Raw genomic sequence first — 20393 nt, 5'->3', positions numbered from 1 at the left:
AGTTGCCCCCAATGCGTTTAGCTGGGTGTCCAGCTCCCTCCCCCTTCCATGTCGTAAGCCTTCTTTTATTCATTGATTGCTGTGGCTGATGGATCCTGGAAACTGAGCCAGTGGATCCACACCGAATGATCGCTCACACAGCCCGAGCAGCACCGACTAACACACAAAGCGTGCCCTCCGCCGGCCCCACCTCCTTCTCCAACATCAGCAGCCGCCCGTCCGCTCCCCGGACCTCCTCCCCGTCCAGGAGCAGAAGGGACACGGCGATCAGGTGAGACGCACACCGGCCTCCGGTAATCGGCACACAGCCAGCCCCCCTCCCCATCTCCACGGTCTGCAACCCAGGTACGGAATGAACAGCCTGCCAACACCCACTCGTGTTTTTTTTTATTTATGTCTGATCTTCAGGGTTACAATGATCCGACTGCTCATTGCTATAAGGCAGCCCTAATATATGCTGTTTGAAGATCGTGCTGATTGTGATGGCTGGGCTGGTGGATGTGGTCCGGTTCTGCAGCCGGGAAACGCATTCATTCTTCCTTTCTTTCATTCATTCTTACATCGAACTATGGCAGTCAGTATATCAAGCCCTTTCCCGGCAGCCACAAGACTATGTCAGACGGCTGTCATTATTATGTTATGCTGTCACCAGCACAGGCATGTGTCACAGGTGCTTAACCCATTGTGGAGAGATGGTTACATGCAGATTTATTCTTTTTTACTAATATTTTTCTGTGAGTTTCAGGGGATAGCATTTACATTCATTTACAGAGAATAGATCACCCTTGTTGGAAGGCTAAAAAAATCAATGGAGTGAACTTACTAGAAATCTTACATTAGCAGGTGTGATGGGACATCTTGGCAACTACAGTAAAGGATGCTGGACCAGATGTCCCATGTTCAGAACGCATATCCATAAGCTTTGTCACACTTTACCTATCATCGGCATCTTCTGCCTCTCAGTTTAGATCCCGTAAGATAAATAGCATTATTTTACCAGGATTTAGTCAATAAACACTCTGCGTTTAACTGCGTTTATCCCAATTAACCGGGATTTTAAAGACACCAATGATCACCTATATGTAATGCATTTCAACCTATATTATTTTACCAAGAATCCAGAATAACTGTCACGACTTTTTTTTATAGAAATCTAATTACCGTAATTGGAAAGGTAACATTTTCCACTGGTTCTTTGACACAGGCTCAATAGCTGGAAATGAGCGACTCACAGAGACGGCAGGTGGTAAACAGTAAGCTCAGCATCATGCATACATTTATCTACAGCTTCTTCATCTGGCTCAGCGCACTTACAGGTAAGCACTTCTTCACTTAACAGGTGCCTTAACCTGTCCTTATTCTTATTATTTTATCTCTATATGTACTCATATTTGGCAATTTTAAGGTTTAGTTACAGGAAGCAATCAAAGCCGGCTTACGTGTGACTTTAGCCTTGAGCGTTATACCAGTCTAGTCTTTTCCAAACCAGTTTTCAAGTCAAGTCTATGATTTTCACAGCTTTTGACTTTTTATATAAGATTATTTAGCAAATGTATAGATTAAAAGGTAAACAGTACGGGATGGAATGTTGTAGGCTCTCTAGAGTTTTATTGTTGTTAGAGCTTATTAGGTTTTGTCTTATTTTAGCTGAGATTTGCCTTATGACTTGATGGGAATTTGTTACTATTCCTGCATAAAATCAAGAGAACCCCCCAGAGAATTAATCAATTCTCATATGACATTGGTTTAGACTAGGTTTGTGAAATGAGTGTAGCTTGATTCATATAGTATGAATGACTTGAAGCAATAATAAGCCATAAGCCATAAGGACCCTAAACATCTCTTCCCTAGTTCCCACATACATCCTATACGAGCCTTATGACACAGTGTACATGCTATATATACACACACGCTGACATTACACATACCCACATGGAGAACTCTGTGGATTTACCCCAGGGGATTTGGGCATAGTAGCTGGCTGCTTCTGTGTTTACCCATGCCCACTTATACCCACCATATCCAAGTTCCCATCATCTCAGCCTTCATACGGAGTAGGATGAGGAGAGCTCTAGGCAAATGCATACTCATAAACCATGTTTAGGGCGCATGTATAAAGAGAAATTCTGGTGTTCAATGGGACAATCTAGAACATTGTTGGTTGCTATGGTGATTGCCACTTTTACCACTTTTTACTTGGATTTCTTTTTTTTATATATATATATATATAATCCTCACCGGAAGCTTTGTTGCAGAGTCATTCTACAGATATGTTGGTTTGTCTCAGTTAGATTGAGTTTGTACTTCCCCGAGGGCCTCACTCGCACCCCCCCCCACAGCGCTGTATCTGCCTGTAGGGCAGATATGAATTTCAAACTCAGTCATATGCATCATTTGAATAATGCAGTACTGTGGAAGTTAGCTGTGAAGTAGACCACAATTTGGCTTATGCCTATGTTCAACTGTATGACACTTGTGACAGCTGGGCCATAAAGTGCTGTTCTGAGGTAGCTCATGGATTTTTGTGGTACTGGTGACACGACCATAAGGCTACATGGGCCTGGGTGATGCAACCTTTTTAATTGGTCTAAAAATGCCAAAATATATGTTCACTTCTGCTCTTCTGGACAATTTTTCTGGACTGTTGCAAAATGTGCAAGAGCTGAAGCAAAGCTCGGTATAATTCAGCGCAATGATGGACCAGGAGTTTTCCTTAAAGATGGATCCAGTTTGTGAGCATGTAATAAAAACAGACTTTAACTGCAGATGGTGTAGCAAAGACTGATGCCATTCCAGATAAACCCATCTGTTGCTGTAAATTATTATGCAAATGGAAAATCCATGTAGGATCAATCATTGATCTCATTAAAGAAACATGTTTTTCTCAACATAATACGATCACAGGAAGTGTCCCGTGATGAAAAAACGTAATACATGATTATTTTGTAATTATTATTTATGTGGCAAAAAGTGGAATTTATTTACAGATTTTGAGGATAATTCCTTTTTAAGCATAGTTTAATACAATATCCCCTGGTACTGATGATGTAGGGATTGAGGGCTTCTGTTGGCAAAAAGTGTTGTACTCTGTGGGTCCCTTTGTTAATTAAAAAAAGTTATTTTCAAAAACTGCACTTTTAAGTGTATTATACATAAAATAAACAAATGTGTGCATATCCATACTAATTAGTTTTTGAAACACAATCCATGCTGAGACCTCTGTGGCTGAGCCAAATTGTGGTTTATAACATGTGATCAATAGCTGATGCATCACAGAAAATGGAAACCAGTATATGTGTTTCAAAATATTGTCTTGTTAAGAAGGCTTTTTGGTAATAAATTCAACAGCAGGGAGTGTTCTGACAATTTATGGCTTTTGGCAACCCCGTCCGTAGTCCTTGTTCTTGGGCCAATATACAATCATCATTTCTAAAAAAAATTCTCAATAGTTCCACTTAATAAATCCTTTATTGTACTATAATATTAACATGTAGTCATCCTAGCAGTCAGTAGGATTTCTAAACATTTTTATTTGTTTTGTATATTTCATATACATATTTACTTACTCTATATTCAATTATCTTATTTACAGGCTTTGGCTGTGAACAGTGCAGGGAGGGAGCAACCTTCTCGGGTGCAGCTATATCTCCTAATTTACAAAACACACACATCATGAGAGTGCCTAATGCCCGGACCATGTCTGACTGCACAACTGCCTGCTGTAACCAATCAGGCTGTGATCTCTCCTGGATGTTGGGCAAACAATGTTACATTGTAAACTGCCAACATAAAGAGAGCTGTGAGCCCCAGAAGATGGAGAACATGAAATCTTACCTAACATTTGTCTTGAGGCCATCTCCAAGATTTGTTCCCTTGTCTCTCTATGAAAATTTTTTGCCTAGTCGAGGTTACCCACTAGGAGGCCGGGATGACTCTAATGAGGAAGTGGCACATCTTAAAGATCTATCTTTTGTAAATAAGGATCCCAGCCTTGAGGAGCAAGATGAGTACCCTGATGATTACAGTGACCCTCAGTTTGACTTTCTTCACCTAAGTGCTAAAGGAGATAGCAAAGGGAATTCTGATGTAGGCTATCTAGGTTGGTTTTTTCCAGAGCCAGAACAAAATTCTTCAGCTTTGGAAATAGGCAGACGCAACAAAGATGCACCAGATGTCCAAAGAGAAGAGACCACCATGAGTAATGTAGTTGTTCACAATGTGTCAGAGGCAACATTTGCTGACCATGTAACCTCTACAACAACACAAGCAGATATGACTTTACCACACACAATGGAAAAGAATGGTCCTCTTCTAAGAGAGGTAAGGTATAGTCTCTAGCCTTTTGACACAAGGAGCACAATGAAATTATTAACATGGGTTAGCAATGAAATCATCTGGTATAAAATGTATATGTAATTCTTCTTCACTGATAAGGTACTGGTCCAAGAAAAATGCTTATAATAGAGGGACCAGTTTCTTGATTATAAGCCCCTGTTCAAGAGGGATGGAGGATTGATTTACGATTTACGTAAAAAGAGACCATAACCATCCAAGTAACGTGACATCACAGTCTGGATTGTTAATGTCTTTGAGAAGTAATCCAAAAGCATTAGGGTTGGCAAGGTGGACATATGCTCTGGTTTGAAGATTTTGGATTAATTAAAGCAGTTTTGGTGTGTTTCACTTGCGTTTCCACATATAGCCATTGAGGTACCAAGAGTGGTAAGGGCTTTAGAAAACATTTACCACCCGCTTGTATATATTTTCTGCTCCTTTTGTCGACATTCTGCAGTCCTTTATTAGTAAATATGTATTGGACATGACTGGACAGTGAACATTGATCATGATATTAGATGTCTTGGGACACGGTATTACTGACCATAAACAAAGTAATGACCAATACACCCTGGAAAACCCTAAAATGGGGAATTATCCAAATTAATCCAAAACTCAATACAGCTGAGTATGTTTGCAAAACAACATTGGTTGGAAATGCATTAAAAAATTAATCACACTTTTTTTTCCTCATTTTTACTGTATTGATGGCCACCTGCTTGGTCTGGACCCCTGGAGTGAATGGTACCAGCTCTCCCCTGGACAAAAACTAAATTATTAAAATAGAATTGCAAACATTGTCTGCAGTCCACCTGTAACATTTCACGTCCCATATGTTTTCACCCAAACATGAAAATGGAGTTAACTGTATACAGTGAATAGAAAGCAGTGGGTTTGGGCACTTACAGAGAAAGCAAATATAATACTTTTCTTCTTATTTTGGTTTTCTTATTTTCTTCAGTCATCATCGCCACTACCCAGTTCTTCCTCATTGGAGAAACAAACCTCTTTTGTTGCTGAAAAGACCGGACTCTATTCAACTACTGATTGGCAGCCGGAGCACCAAACAGTCTCGGGCCTCCTACCCAACCTTGGAGCTTCTACTCCATTCACTGCTACCAACATTCTGACTGTCAGCACTTCAAAAGTGCCATGTAAGTAGCCTTTATAGAACATTGTTCGAGAAACGTCTGCCTTTTTTAATCATTCCTGCACCCATTTTGGAATATAAGTTGCATATAACTCAGTTTAAGTTCTACTAATTGATTGTCCAGGTATAAGTCTTGAAGAGCCTACAGTCTATGCTGTTTTCAAAGAATAAGTGGGCAGGAAAGTATAGCATTTGATTCTTTTCAAATGCACCTGGCATCTTTATTTAAATTTAAGACATTGATTTAACTAAAAAAAACAAACATAGGGTGTACCGGCAATTCCCAGCGGGAAAGAGAGACTCACTGTAGGTAGCGAGCATCAGGAGCTACGTCATTTTTACTTCTGAATTGAATCTCTTGAGATATCTACCGAGTAAACTGTACTTTTAATACAAGTAGGGTTTGCTTAATTGTTTTTGCAAGACTTAAAAAAATTTATTTCTTCATTACGGAATCAACAGGTTTCTAGTAAAGATAGATATGTATGTTGGTGCGATACAAACTTCACTTGTTACGGTGTTGGCGTGTATTTGTGTATTATTTTTAGATGGACTATTTCATTTCAAAGAACTCTGCTATTGACAGATAAATGCTGGGAGTTATTTACCTCCATAACATACTGTATTGTTTATTCTTAGCTGCAAGTTAAACTAAAAGGATGCAGAGGGAAACAGTTTCATTTTTTTACTCAAATATTACTAACTTTTTGTTAATATGTTCTAGTATTTTCATTATTAGGGAATTTAGAAATGAAATTTGAATAATAGCATATCTTTTATTATGGTACACCCTCGGGAGAACAAGAAGGTTCCGTTATTACCCCCAAGAGAACAGGGCATTTGATTTTCTTTGTAGCAGACAACAATTAAAATGTGTTTTAACATTATGGAAAAAATATTAAATAATGCCTTTCTCTGCACTAAAATGTTTTTCTTACATAGATATTGGGACTTTGCACTATATATATATATATATATATATATATATATATATATATATATATATGTATTTAATTTTTCCTGCATGACGCTGCATAAACAATACAACTTTTTGTATCTTCTGTCTACTGTAGTGCAAGAGCTTTCAGTGTCTACTGGAGACAGCATTCAAGTGATTTTGCCGAAAGATGAAGTGCCGCTTAATGTCTTTGTGACGCCTGAAGCCCCAGCAGGTGATTCATACTTTGTACTACATATATTGGTGACTAGCAAAATGCGATACCGGAACTCTAGATACTGAATGAAGACCTCATCACCGACAAAAATGTTTTTCAGAGATATGGATCGCAGCAGGGACAGTTCCCAAAAAGCTGACTAAGCTCTGGAACTCCATTTTTTTGAAAGCAAGCAATTTGCAAAAGAACACGCATGAACCTACAATTTCACTTCTAATTCCCTGACATCCTCATAACTTGGATCCCATAAAACATAATGATGTCCAAACTATACATGACATTTCCACAAAACCTATTTTTCCCTATTCATTTAACTTGAGTTTATAGCATATACCGACTCTATTCAGGGCCAGCCCTTTTTTTAAGGTAACCTAGGGAGCTGACTATCGGAAAAGGCGTACCACCTGCAGTTTCTGTACTTTGTTAGCAAGCAGGTACATGCTGGAAGCAGAAGCCAGACACGTAGGTTTCCAAGGGTGCGAAGAACTCTGGGGACTCTGGCTGTGTTTATTTTGTGTGCCTGTTGCTATGATCTCAGAGCAATGCGTTTTGCACTTTTCCTTCAGACTGGCGCCATATGTATCCTTAGGACTTGGTGCCTCGGTTTGACCGTGCCATGTTTGCTGTGGAATATGATGTTGTGTCAGGTTGGCCAACAAACTTGGCACTGTAATTAAACGAGATGCAGGCAGTGTAATTGTCTTTCCCAGTGACTTCCATCTACCAGGACTTTCTTGCCACATACCAATTACCTAGATATTTACCTAGTCTTTAAAGAGCAGCAAACTTAAGAATCTATTAAACAAACTATTAAGTAAACTTTGCATAATAGTTTTTTTTAAGTGTTTGATTAAACCTCGACCCATCAAGTCATTCCTGGTCATTGCTGGAGGTGCTGAAGTGCTACCCTTGCCTTCATAATGACGATTTACTCTGCAAGCCCCTGCTGACATAACCATGAAAATATGTAACCAGGCCATGCCCTTACTAAACATGAGGAAACCAGAGGCAGTATTAGACAGGAGACATGTAAAAGATTTCTCCCTTTATTGTATCGGTTGTTAGCAAAACTCTGGGGGGTCTAAAGTGCCTTAAATTGAAAATACCATTAAGATGATTGAACTAATCATTAGTATAGTAACAATTACTATATAGCAGAGCACTTCATTTTTTCTGTTGCCAGTGTCTCTATGTGCTGTTGAAAAAATAAAGCCTACTGGCTCTTTAATGTTAAGTAGTGATTTAATATTGTTACAACATATTTGCGAGTAAGTGAATACCGGTATATCAGGGGTAGCAAAAAGTTACCGAACAGTTGGATTTTAAAGAGCACTTTGTCTCAGACACATGTATCTGCTTAAGAAATTGAGCCACAACATAGCAAAAAAATGTAGTCTTTTGTGCTAGATACAATGCTTTCCTTATCTTCAACAGATATGCCTTATCTCTATGAATGGAGTTTGGTAAACCAGCCAGAGGATTTCAAAGGACAACTGGAAATGAAACATACAAGGACACCAAAACTGTCCAAAGTAAGAAGCTGTCATGCTAATGTTTACTACAAATGAGGCACTGTGTTAGACATGGAAAGAAAATAAACACACTTGGTAAAGATTTATTGGTTTACGGAATAACTTTAGATTGTAGACTTTTGAGACTACCTGTGCGACATCTTCAGGCATAGGTTTCCTTAAGTAGACTTGAAAGCTTATAGGAATTCAGTTAGGCAACAAAAGTTATCGTCTTTACCAAATCTACTCACATCTATAAGAAAACCAATTAGTCTCAAAAGCTTGCAATCTAGTGCAGTTCATTGAGCCAATAAAAGTATAATTTTTACCAAATTTGCTAATTTGCTTCAATAGCTAGTGTTTGTATTTCCAGGACTTTTTTTGCTTAATTTTTTTGTTCCACTCCTACTCCTTAGTACAAATCCCCAGTGGTGTTTAATGAATATATCTTGTGTGTTCTTCAATCATGTATTATATAAGTTTGTGTGTTTCAGCTGTCTGCAGGACTGTATCTACTCAGAGTTGCTGTGTCAAATGTAAACGCTTTTGGAGAAGGATTTGTAAATCTTACTGTCAAACCAGGTAAATGCATTAAAAATGTGTGGGAAGAGTATTTATTTGTTATGGATCTGTGTATGTAGATAGATAGATAGATAGATAGATAGATAGATAGATTTGATTGAAAAAAGTACACAGTCTTTGAATTCTATGGTTTTACATATCAGGACATAATAACAATTATCTGTTCCTTAGCAGCTCTACAATAAGGTAAATACAACCTCAAATCAACAACACATGATATATTACACTGTGCCATGATTTATTCAACAAAAATAAAGCCAGAATGGAGAAGCCATGTATAGAAAACTAAATACAACCTTACTGTTTTCATAGGAATTAAGATGACGGGGCTGCTAATCAAAAGGCCCTTGACTACTTAATCATCAGCAAGTGTGACCACCTCCATAAAAGCCAAAGTTTTAGTAGTTTACTGTCTTGGAGCACTCTGGTGTCTGCTAGCACTCTGGTGCTAGCTGTATATATTGCTTTTAAAAAAAAAGGAGAATACTGTTTATTTCACTGAATACATGCATTTTAATGTTTTAATGAATATAAGCTTAATAAAACTACTCAACATGAAAATGTAAATATAATATTTTAATTAAAAACAGGACCATACATAGATAACCCTAAGTAAAAAGGGTTATGTAAAAATAAATATTTCCATAGTTATTGAGGGGGGATGTATAAAGTGGCATTTGAAAAATTACCCCATAGTTGTATGAATGCAAGATATCTTCGATAATTCAATCTGTCACACAACTCTACTCTCATGCACACTCGCAGACATATATCCTGCGTGAAAATCAATGCTCTTTTTACAAGAATTCAGCCTTAAGCTATTTTTTTGTAAAAAGTTTAAAAAGTGCAGCATATCACATGTAGTACCATTAGAATAATTTACACTTTTATTCCTGCCACCATTTGTTCTATGTAAAAACAAAGTAATCATAAGAATAAAATAAAATGTTACAATCATATCTCCTTCTGTTTGTTATTTTTGTTCTCTCTAGCACCCAGAGTGAATCAGCCTCCAGTGGCAGTTGTGTCTCCAAGAGCTCAAGAAGTATCTCTACCGACATCATTTACCTTTATCGATGGAAGCCGTATGTACAGCTTGAAATGTTGTTTTTACAGACATCTTTGTGTGTATATATTCATGTGTTTTGTGACTGCAGTGCAGGGGCGTAACTAGAAACCTCAGGGCCCTGGTGCGAGAATCTGTTAAGGACCCCCCCACCCCCAACCCATCTATCCCTTTCTCACGATCTACCCTCTCCTTCCCTACCCCCCTTCTCACGATCTACACACTCCCTCCCTACCCCCCCTTCTCACGATCTACACACTCCCTCCCTACCCCCCCTTCTCACGATCTACTCACTCCCTCCCTACCCCCCTTCTCACGATCTACCCACTCCCTCCCTACCCCCCCTTCTCACGATCTACCCACTCCCTCCCTACCCCCCTTTCTCACGATCTACCCACTCCCTCCCTCCCCCCCCTTTGTAGGTCACTTATCGTCAACTCCTGTGTTGGGAGCGTGAGGCGTTTGTCTCGGGTGCCGGCGCTTCACTGCTGAGCGCCGGCATATGACGTCACATGCCGGCGCTTAGCGTGAAGCGCCGGCATCTGAGACAAACGCCTCACGCTCCAAACACTGCACTCTGGGCAGCGCTGAGGCAGACGGTGGTAGCAGCGGCGAAGGCGGCAGCAGCTTCATCGGTGACGGCAGCAGCAGCGGCGACGGCGGCAGCAGCGGGGGGGAGCGGAGGCATCCTGGATTTCTGTCAGTCAGGGGGGACCAAGAGTTGCCGAGCGGTCATTTTCAGCAACCCCTTGGCAACCCTTGGGCCCCCCTAACTGTCAGAACTCCAGGGCCCGGTCGCAGTCGCGACCCCTGCGACCCCGGTAGTTCCGCCACTGCTGCAGTGCATTTTACTGCCTAGTACAGAAGAAGTTTCATTTTCCAAATCCTGTGCACATTGAATGTATAGACTTTATATAATTTTCTTGGGTGATGGAACTAACAATACAATACAATACAAAGTGTATGCTGCTCTGGGCCTGAATATGACACTGATTACAGCATCAATAATTTTCCCCCAAATACAGTGCTTTTAAAAGACTATAGCCACCATCAAATTAGAAGCTGCTCTGCATCATATGACTCCCCACAAGGACGCTCGGGTATACCAATAATCACACTTACTAATGTATTATAGTTAGGTGAGGGATGAATACGTTCTGTAAGCAGAACAGCAAGAGACATTTCCTATTCTGCGTCTGTCGTTTTAAGTTTTTCTCTCTATGTCTGCTTCCACTTTATAACCCCTTTCATGTCACCTTCCTCTTCACCTTCTCTGCAAACATTCCCTCCTAGTCAGTAGCATGTCACTTCAGAGCTACATCTCAACAACAAGTTAATATAAGCTTTGATTAAAATATGTTATTTTGTATTTGTCCCAGAGAGTACTGATGATGATAAAATAGTTGCTTATCACTGGGAAGAAATCAAAGGTCCTTTACAAGAACAGAAGGCATCAGGGGACTCTCCAGTCTTGCACTTGTCTGGTCTGGTAACAGGAAACTACACTTTTAGGTGAGAACAATCACTGTAGTTTCCTCTTAGACTGCACATTGTCAATCTACACAGTTATCTATAATGTGCTTTGCAAAAGAGATTTAAAGGACATGGTTTTAAGGATATAATGCAGTGTGTCCTCAAATTATACTTCTACTTTACTGTTTATGTATGGTTTTGTCTATGTAACCTCATCAAACACTCCTGGATCTTTTCTCAGTGCTCAGTTGATGAGACATATTACACCTTGTCATGATTTATTGGACAAAAATGCATGCAGCCAATGCGTGAAAAACTAAGCATACCCTTTCTCCTTCCATAGGAATTAAGATACTAAGTAGCCCTTGATTAATTGATCATCATCAAGTGTGACCACCTCTATAAAAGGCAGTTTTAGCAGTTTGCTGGTCTGGAGCATTCAGGTGTTTGTTAACACAATGACAAGGCTTTATTTTTGTTGAATAAATCATGACACAGTATAATATATCATATGTTGTTCATCTGGGGTTGTATTTACCTAATTTTTAGACCTGCTAAGGAAAAGATGATTGATATTATGTCTGATATGTAAAACTATGGAGGATGTACTTTCTTTTTCACATGACTGTATTTCTAGTCATATAATTTATTGAAAACATGTTTACACTGCAGACTGTGATAGCAGCAATACAGTAAATCAATAATAACATAACCTATCTTATAGGTTAACTGTTACAGACTCGGATGGAGCTACAAACTCAACTACAGCATGTGTTACTGTCAACAAACCAGTGGATTACCCTCCACTTGCCAATGCTGGACCTAACCAAGTCATAACCCTTCCCCAAAATTTCATCACATTGAATGGAAATAAGAGCAGCGATGACCACCATATTGTCAGCTATGAGTGGTCATTGAGCCCTGGCAGTAAGGGCAAAGTAGTAGCCATGCAGGTACGCACATATGATTCTTTTTTCTTGATGACTGGTGTTTTAATGTATGCTGAGTAGCAATAATTTCTGGGGCTTTTATTTGTATAATGGAAATAACCTGTACTCAAGCAGGAATGGAGAAAACAGTGAAAAGACACAAGATCCAATGCAGGCAACACCTTAGAGCCACTTTCAGTTGCTGCTCAGTGCACTGTGCCCATTTGGGAGAAGAGATATATATATCATTACAAAAACTCACAGTGGTTTGGACATGACAGCATGTGTACCATAGGCAGGTTTTTTTCTTGTATGTTTTAACATCTAGACTTGGCATTGGTTACAATATGCCTGCAGCCCATGTGTATATATATATATATATATACACACACACACACACACTATATGGTCAAACGCAGGCTCGGACTGGCCATCGGACTGGCCCGGGCCGGATTGCCCCTTAAGACCGCAGCAACTGCGACCGGGTCCGCCACTCTAGGGGGCTGGGCAGCCCCCACCAGGGCCGGCCTTAGGAGTGCGCGGCCGCACAGGGCTTATTAAAACATTGGGGTTTTTTTTTTTACTTTATTTAACATCCTCCATGTTAAATAAAGTTTTTTTTTCCTTTTTTAACATGGAGGATGTTAAATAAAGTTAAAAAAAACCAACAAAAAACCCAGATGTTTTAATTTAAGCTCTGTGCAGCCGCACACCCCTAAGGCTGGCCCTGGTGAGGGCTGCCTGGCCCCCTAGAGTGGCGGACCTGGTCGCAGTTGCTGCTTACTCCGGCAACAAGGTAAGTAGGGTGAGGGAGGGGGGTGCAGTGAGAAGGGGCAGAGGGGGGAGAAGGGTTAGATAGTGAGAGGGGGTACATATTGAGAAGTGAGGAAGGTGGTACATAGTGATAAGGAGGAACATAGTAAGAAGGGGAGGGGTAGATGGGGAGAGGGGGTAGTGTGAATGCGTACGAGAATGAATGAATGAATAAATGTGTGGATGAATTGTGTGAATGCGTGTGAGAATTAATGAATTCACGTGTGGATGAATTGCTTGAATGATTTGTGAGACTGCATTAATGAATATGTGTTAATGATTTCTGTGAATGAGTGAGTGTTTGTGTCTATGATGAATGTTTAAGTGATTTTGGGAAATGCAAAGATGGTACATGAAGGGTGGGCTTTAACAATAAATAAAAATGGGCTGCTCAGTCTTAAATGCCCGGGCCTATTTTTTGTCCCAGTCCGGGCCTGGTCAAACGTTTTGGGCCACCTGACCATTACACCAACAGAGACTTTTATGGCATTGACTTATAAATATATAGACATTAATATGTTGTTGACTATAAGCTAAAACAGCTTTGACTCTACTAGGAAGGCTTTCCACAATAGAGCATTTGCGAGGTCAGGCACTGATGTTGGACACGAAGGCCTGTCTCACAATCTCCATTACAGTTCATCTTAAAGGCTTGACAGGGTTTAGGTCAGAGTTCTGTGCGGGCCAGCCAAGTTCTTCCACATCAAACTTGCTTTGTGCACTGGGCACAGTCATGCTGGAATAGAAAAGGATCTTCCACCAACCGTTTCCATTAAAACGTTTGGTTTCACTTGGCTATTTTCTTGGAAAACAAGGACATTTGTAATTGTAACATAATTGCAAAAAGGGTTTCTTATGATCTATTAGCCTTTTAAAATTAAACTCGTATTAGTGAGTATGGCTGATGACTTGTTGTTTTATATGGTGCACAGGGTGTGCGCTCTCCATATCTTCAAGCTTCTGCCATGCAAGTGGGAGAATATACATTCCAGCTCACGGTATCAGACTCATCCCAACAACAATCAACTGCTGAAGTGACAGTGATTGTACAGCCTGGTATGTGACCTACATACAATGACCTTATCAATGTATGGCCCATTTTTTCCTGTTGTAAAAATCTTAATTCTTGGTTGGTCCTTATCTTATGTTTAGGGTAGCCTTAAGCTTATCCAGTGCATGTTTACATTCCCCGCTAAACTTCACAACGTCTGCTAGAAATCATGATGGAATAGGGATGCGAGAACTGTAGGAAGAAAAAGTACTGTGAATACTTCTAATCAAGTTATTTATAAGTTAAGGTGAAGGTAACTAGATACTGAGAACATATACTAATCCTTAGTGAACAAACAATCATATATGTGTATGTCTACCCTGAGCCCACAGGAATCTGTTTATATTAAGCAGGCTGAAGGCAGATATTCTGAAGGCAGAAACTGACACTAAAATCACCCTGTTTTATATATTTCGACAGAGAGTAACAAGCCACCCGTTGCAGTGACAGGCCCTGATAAAGAACTGACATTTCCAGTGGCATCTACAATACTAGAAGGGAGTAAAAGCAGAGATGATCAAGGCATTGTTTCCTATGAGTGGGAAAACGTCAGGTACTGCATACAGAGTTTAGATTTTTAGTGTGGGTGGATAACAGCTTAGATCCATAAATGTAAAATACCCTTGACAAGTACAGTAATTACATAGCCATAGGAGATGGAGGGCCCCACACTCCCTTCAATAAATCATGTGGACACCAATTAATTGCAAGCTTGTTACCCTAGTTGAAGGCGCACTGCCATATCATCCACAGTGTCAACAGAATTGCAAACTCGTACATCGGTTGGAGGCACACTCACCTTATATCCGTGGTGGTGACCAAGCTGCAGGTATAGCTAAACATCATGTACTTTATAATCGAGTCATCACCATAAATATGCAAGGCAGAGAAGGTACAGATAACACGGGACCCTACCGGTTTTGCATGCTGGGGCATTTAATCATACCAATGACAAGGTGCATATCTTATTTTTTATTTTAGAACATTATTTTTGTTTAACATATAGAACTATAAAAACAATATACCATGTCTTTGTTTACACTCCAGTGGCCCAACCAAAGTGACCATTGAGGATGGTGATAAGGCAGTGGGAAAGGTGACTGGCCTTCAGGTTGGAGTGTATCATTTTCGTTTGACCGTGAAAGACAGTCAAGGCCTGAGCAGCAGTGCTATGCTTTCTGTAACGGTTAAAGAAGGTGAGTACTGAGACAATGGCATTATCAAGATAAAAGCTGCACAAAACAACTGGATAACGTAGATGTTATTCATGATGAGTTGTTACTTAGTATGCGATCATATGATTATGTCCTGAGGCTGCTGAATCAGTTTACCAATGTTTGCAATGTATATTATTGGATCAAGCAAAGCAATATATTATGTGACTATTTTGTGCTTTTTAAAATTATTCTTCCTCTTTAATGGGGGGGGGTGCAATTTGGCAAGTTACAGGCAAGGGCATACGAGTTCACATCACCTGTAACTGTATACATACAGCAAATGGCTTCGATTATAAAAGTACATCCTTAAAAAATAAAATGCAGCCAGAAAGGAGTATAACAGACAGGAAGCCCAGGATACAGAGCAATATCTGAATAATTGGTCATTTTTGACACATTTGTATTAAATATTCACCAATTTTGTTTATATTTTTGTTACCTTATTTATGTGTCAGAAAATAATAGCCCCCCTAAGGCACATGCTGGTGGAACACATATTCTTGTACTTCCCAATAATTCAATATCCTTGGATGCCTCGAAATCCATAAGTGCACAAGGACTGGTTTCATACCTCTGGACAAGGGATGGTCAGAGTCCTGCAGCTGGGGTAAATACAATCTCATTTTTTAAACTCCATTGTACTAGTATCATGCTTTACTTTTCACCTACAACAACCTTGCAATTACACAGAATATAAAATCACCTTTACATTCTATATTACAGTATGTTTCCATAAGAACATTGAATAGTGTTGGAGCTCTTTTGTGTGTTTCTCATATGATTTGTATCATATCGGTAATAAAGAATTGTCTTTCTTTAATTTGGAATCTTTGCATGTTGTTTGTTTGTGTATGTAATAATAATTGTTGGAGCTTACTAGGCCAGAACACTTAAGCCCCTACAATAAATAACTGTAATTGTACTATTGCTAGCAATTAGCCAGGGTCCTACCTCCCCGCATATTTCAAATAGCGCATCCAGGCAACTTTCATATTTTGTGAACATAAATCACATACTGTTTTGATTTTGTACCATATTTTAACTGTTCTTTTGTGACCTGGTAACAGGATGTTTTGCAGTCCTCTGACCATGAACCAGTTCTTCAGCTCACAAATCTAGTAGAAGGAATATATCTTTTCCACTTGAAGGTTACCGATGCCAGAGGATACTCAGATACCGACACGGCAACAGTGGAAGTGCGTTCTGGTATGAATATTTATGTATATCTTCATAAATTAGCCTATTACTTGTTTTACTTTAGTTAGCATATAGGACAAAGAAAGAACCATGGAAACTCATAATATTTGAAGAAAAGGATTTCAGTTATGCTTTTCTCATGTATTCATATGAGTACTTCTGTCAAGATCACCATGGATATTTACATTTTTTACGTTTTTCGTTTTAATATACATTACAGGGCCAGATATCCATATGCGTATATATATATATATGTATATATATGTATGTATATATATATATATATATATATATATATATATATATATATATATATATAATATATTGTAACAATCTTCTCTGCTTTTTGCTTGTTTCAAAGATCCAAGAAAACAAAACTTGGTAGAATTGATTTTGGAAGTTGGAGTTGGCCAGCTGACAGAACAACAGAAAGATACATTATTAAGACAGTTGGCAGTCCTTCTGAACGTTTTGGATTCGGATATTAAGGTTCAGAAGATACAAGCACATTCTGATTTAAGGTATATTGCAGAGATATTTTAGTCTATTATTTCAGCACACACATATTTTGTCTAGTTGAACAACAACGTTTTTTGAGAGATGAGTATAAAGGGTTGGTGCAAATAGTTTTTCTCATGGTTTGGGATGTATAAAATTGCCATTTACACTGGGCAGGGGTATTTGCCTTACATAATTATGCAAAAATATACTTCACAGTACGGTAATCGTGTTCTATGTCGAAACCGGTCCTCCCCTAAAAATCCAAAAAGCAGCTGATGTTGCACGGACGCTTCAAGGACAGTTACTGAAAGAGAAGGCAGGCTTCCTCGTCTACAAGGTTCTTCGTGTAGACACTGCTGGTAAGTTTAATACTTTCAATGACGCTTCACTACATTTAGTTACAAGTGTATTCAATTCAGCACAGTAGGTGAACAGCAAATGTAACGCCTATGTACACCCCAAGTCCAGGTATCTTGAAGAGTGAGTGTGCAACCCTTGATAAATTGTTAATATTAGGCATGTAGGTAACAAACTGCTGCTTGCCTGTATTTTGATCATCAAAGGCTTGGGAAAAGTCTTGTAATGGGAAATGTTGGTTGACCTCCACTGGTTTAAAGCATAGTTATACTCATAATCTGTTGTAATATAGATTTTTATATATTTTTTAAATACTAAATATCAACAAACGTATGCATTTATTCACTAGATCCTGCCACTATTAATCTTTTTATCAGTATGCCTTCTGAAATGTTCTGGCCACGGACAGTGTGATCCTATAACCAAATCCTGCCTGTGTTATCCATTTTGGACGGAGAACTTGATTCAGCGTTACATCAGTGATGGAGAAAGTAACTGCGGTAAGTTGAAACGGTGTTGTGCCATAGACTAACATTCAGGAGCTGTGGGTTCTATAGAATGCTTGCTGTTATTACTCCCAATTAGATACTCACTATGAGTATTATGTTTAACTCAGAACATAGAGCTTCTTCTGCAGTCCTCTCTGGTACCAAGCCCCACTTTACTCTCTCACCTGATTGGCTTTAGAGTAGTATCACATAAGGGGCACTACCTTACTGGCTGATGGTGGAGCCTAGGGTCACTGGTGCCTTGGTGCAGGATTTCCTTGGTGCTCCCATTGGTTGGTGTGGCCATTACTTTGATCCCGCCCTCATGTGACGACCCACTACCCTTCCCGTCCCACCACTTTATGTACCTCCCCTTCTCTACTATACTTGTCCCTTCCTATTAATGCAACATCCCATGATAATCTCTGTCAACAGCAAATTTGTTATGAGCGAGTGCATGGAGGAACAAGATCAGAAATAGCATTACCAGCTGTATACATTCAATATATACAGTTAATAACACATTAATAAATTGTCCTGCCAAAGCCCTCTTGATATGGCCGACCAAACATTTTGTTTGACGACCAGGAAATCCCAGGTTGCTAGTTGCTACATAGTTAAACTCTGCATATTTCCCTGGTTAACTGAAGATCGCAAATGAAAGGACAACCCAAGTGACATTGCATTTGTTCTTGTTCACCTGTTTTGCAGACTGGAGTGTACTTTACATCACTGTGCTAACGTTTGCATTGGTTGCCTTCTTGATGGGACTGACTTGGCTCTGCATTTGTTGTTGCAAAAGGTAAAATCCTAATGAGAACTGTTGTAAATACAAACCATCTTGGTAATGAATATTCAGCAGCAGATTTACTATAGAGAGTCTCTTGTTTCTATCACTAATGGTCTTGCTTGTGTCTGGCTACTGCTGCAGACAACGGCATCACTTTACCTGCCTACATAATGAGCCCTGTAGGCGCAAATGTCGTTGGTGAATTCAGCGGTAATACATTATTTTAGACGGTAATATCCTTTCATTGGGTAAACTGATTTTTTTCTCTTTTCAATTAAAACTCTTTTGGAGATCTTAAGTTTATTAGAACATTTGTTGCGCTGGAAACAATATATTCGTTTTACATTAATCTGCCTTTTGTTTATTGAGAATATGGTATAATTGATCATTTATCTAATTCTCTAATTAAATTTTTTTACTACAGCCGTAAAAGGACAAAAATAAGAAAGAAAACAAAATATACAATCCTGGACAATATAGACGAGCAAGAACGAATGGAATTAAGGCCAAAATATGGTGGGTAAAATACCTCCCCAATGTTGTAATAATTTATAATCATGATTGCTTTTGCGTGGCTGGGTTCAACATTATATACACAAAATCTGGCTGCTGCGGTGACCTAATCAAAGCTGGAGAAGAGCACCCAAACTGTCTGTCACCCAGGCTTACGAGCAGTAGACAGCGTTTGTAATTATTTCAGAAAAGGTAATGATCTGTTGTAAAAGCTCCTTACCTACACTCTGGAAATGAAAACCAAGCATGGACTAGCTGAGCGCTCGCTCAGAAAGCTTAGCTCCATTAAATGAGCACAAAGAAAATCTGGATCTTTGTTTAACTTTATTCTTACCTACGCAGGAATAAAACACAGAAGCACAGAACACAACTCCAGCCTAATGGTGTCAGAGTCCGAGTTCGAGAGTGACCAAGATACTATTTTCAGCCGTGAGAAAGCAGATCGGGAGAATCCTAAAAACATTGCCAGTGGGGCTGTCAAAAATGGTGCGCCCTTCAACTTCAGCTCAAACTACAGATAAACTGTGTAAAAAAAAAACCAAACAAAAACAAAAACTGGAACAGTCCATTACGTAGAGTTGAGGCCAAAAATATATCACGGGTGGACAAAACGGCTAAAGTCAGAATATGTATAAATATATATATTTGCGTTACGTTACAGCAACTTATACATGATATCTTCCGAAACTCTTCTTTAACTAATAAAAGAACATGCCTCCTTGACCTAGTTTTATGCTAAATGGCTTCCAATAGACCAGGTAGAGCATAAAGGGTCCTGATGGCTATGCCTGTGCTTGTAGTAGGATTTTAGAGCAGATTACTAGATAGACTATTTGCGTGAGTTTATCTAATTTAATGGTGCCCCTTAGTATCTTAACTGCCTCTGCCATTAACTGTTTTTCCTAATGGAACCCACACAACTTCTAGGCGTACCCCCTAATGGTGGCCCTGGACACAAGATTGCAAGGGTAGGGAAAGATGGCTGCCCATTTCTCATAACACAGAAAATAACAGAGAGAAGACCCTAAAGTTCCACCTATCTTGGGTCCACCTTACTAACTTTCTATCGCATACATGGTTGGGACTGAAAGGTTTACTGAAGCACGGAAACAATTCTGCTCAGTAAAAAGTGAAAATGGTTATTATAAATAACAGTGTCTGTTATTACAGGTACTTGACAAACTATATTTAATAAGACGCGGCATATATTTTCTTGAATGAGTCCTTGAACATGAATTCATTTTG

At 39.3% G+C, this 20393-nt stretch overlaps 1 protein-coding gene across 1 annotated transcript; it reads left to right on the top strand.

The window, feature by feature from the left end:
* Positions 1 to 260: 260 nt before the first annotated feature.
* On the top strand, positions 261 to 19703 carry KIAA0319 (KIAA0319 ortholog). The gene is made up of 21 exons (XM_053467660.1): positions 261 to 345; positions 1205 to 1316; positions 3593 to 4320; positions 5297 to 5489; positions 6559 to 6657; positions 8095 to 8192; positions 8666 to 8753; positions 9746 to 9838; positions 11199 to 11331; positions 12017 to 12245; positions 13967 to 14090; positions 14506 to 14638; positions 15133 to 15281; positions 15758 to 15909; positions 16370 to 16508; positions 16861 to 17020; positions 17217 to 17359; positions 17735 to 17857; positions 18557 to 18647; positions 19060 to 19151; positions 19491 to 19703. Exons 2-21 carry the CDS (start codon positions 1220 to 1222, stop codon positions 19667 to 19669), a joined length of 3243 nt encoding a protein of 1080 aa, XP_053323635.1. The 5' UTR covers positions 261 to 345; positions 1205 to 1219; the 3' UTR covers positions 19670 to 19703.
* Positions 19704 to 20393: the final 690 nt, after the last annotated feature.

Source organism: Spea bombifrons, chromosome 5 (genome assembly GCF_027358695.1).
Source record: "Spea bombifrons isolate aSpeBom1 chromosome 5, aSpeBom1.2.pri, whole genome shotgun sequence".
In the NCBI taxonomy this organism is placed as follows: domain Eukaryota; kingdom Metazoa; phylum Chordata; class Amphibia; order Anura; family Pelobatidae; genus Spea; species Spea bombifrons.
Note: the sequence above shows the minus strand (reverse complement) of the source record. Positions and strands in the feature narration are given on the sequence as shown.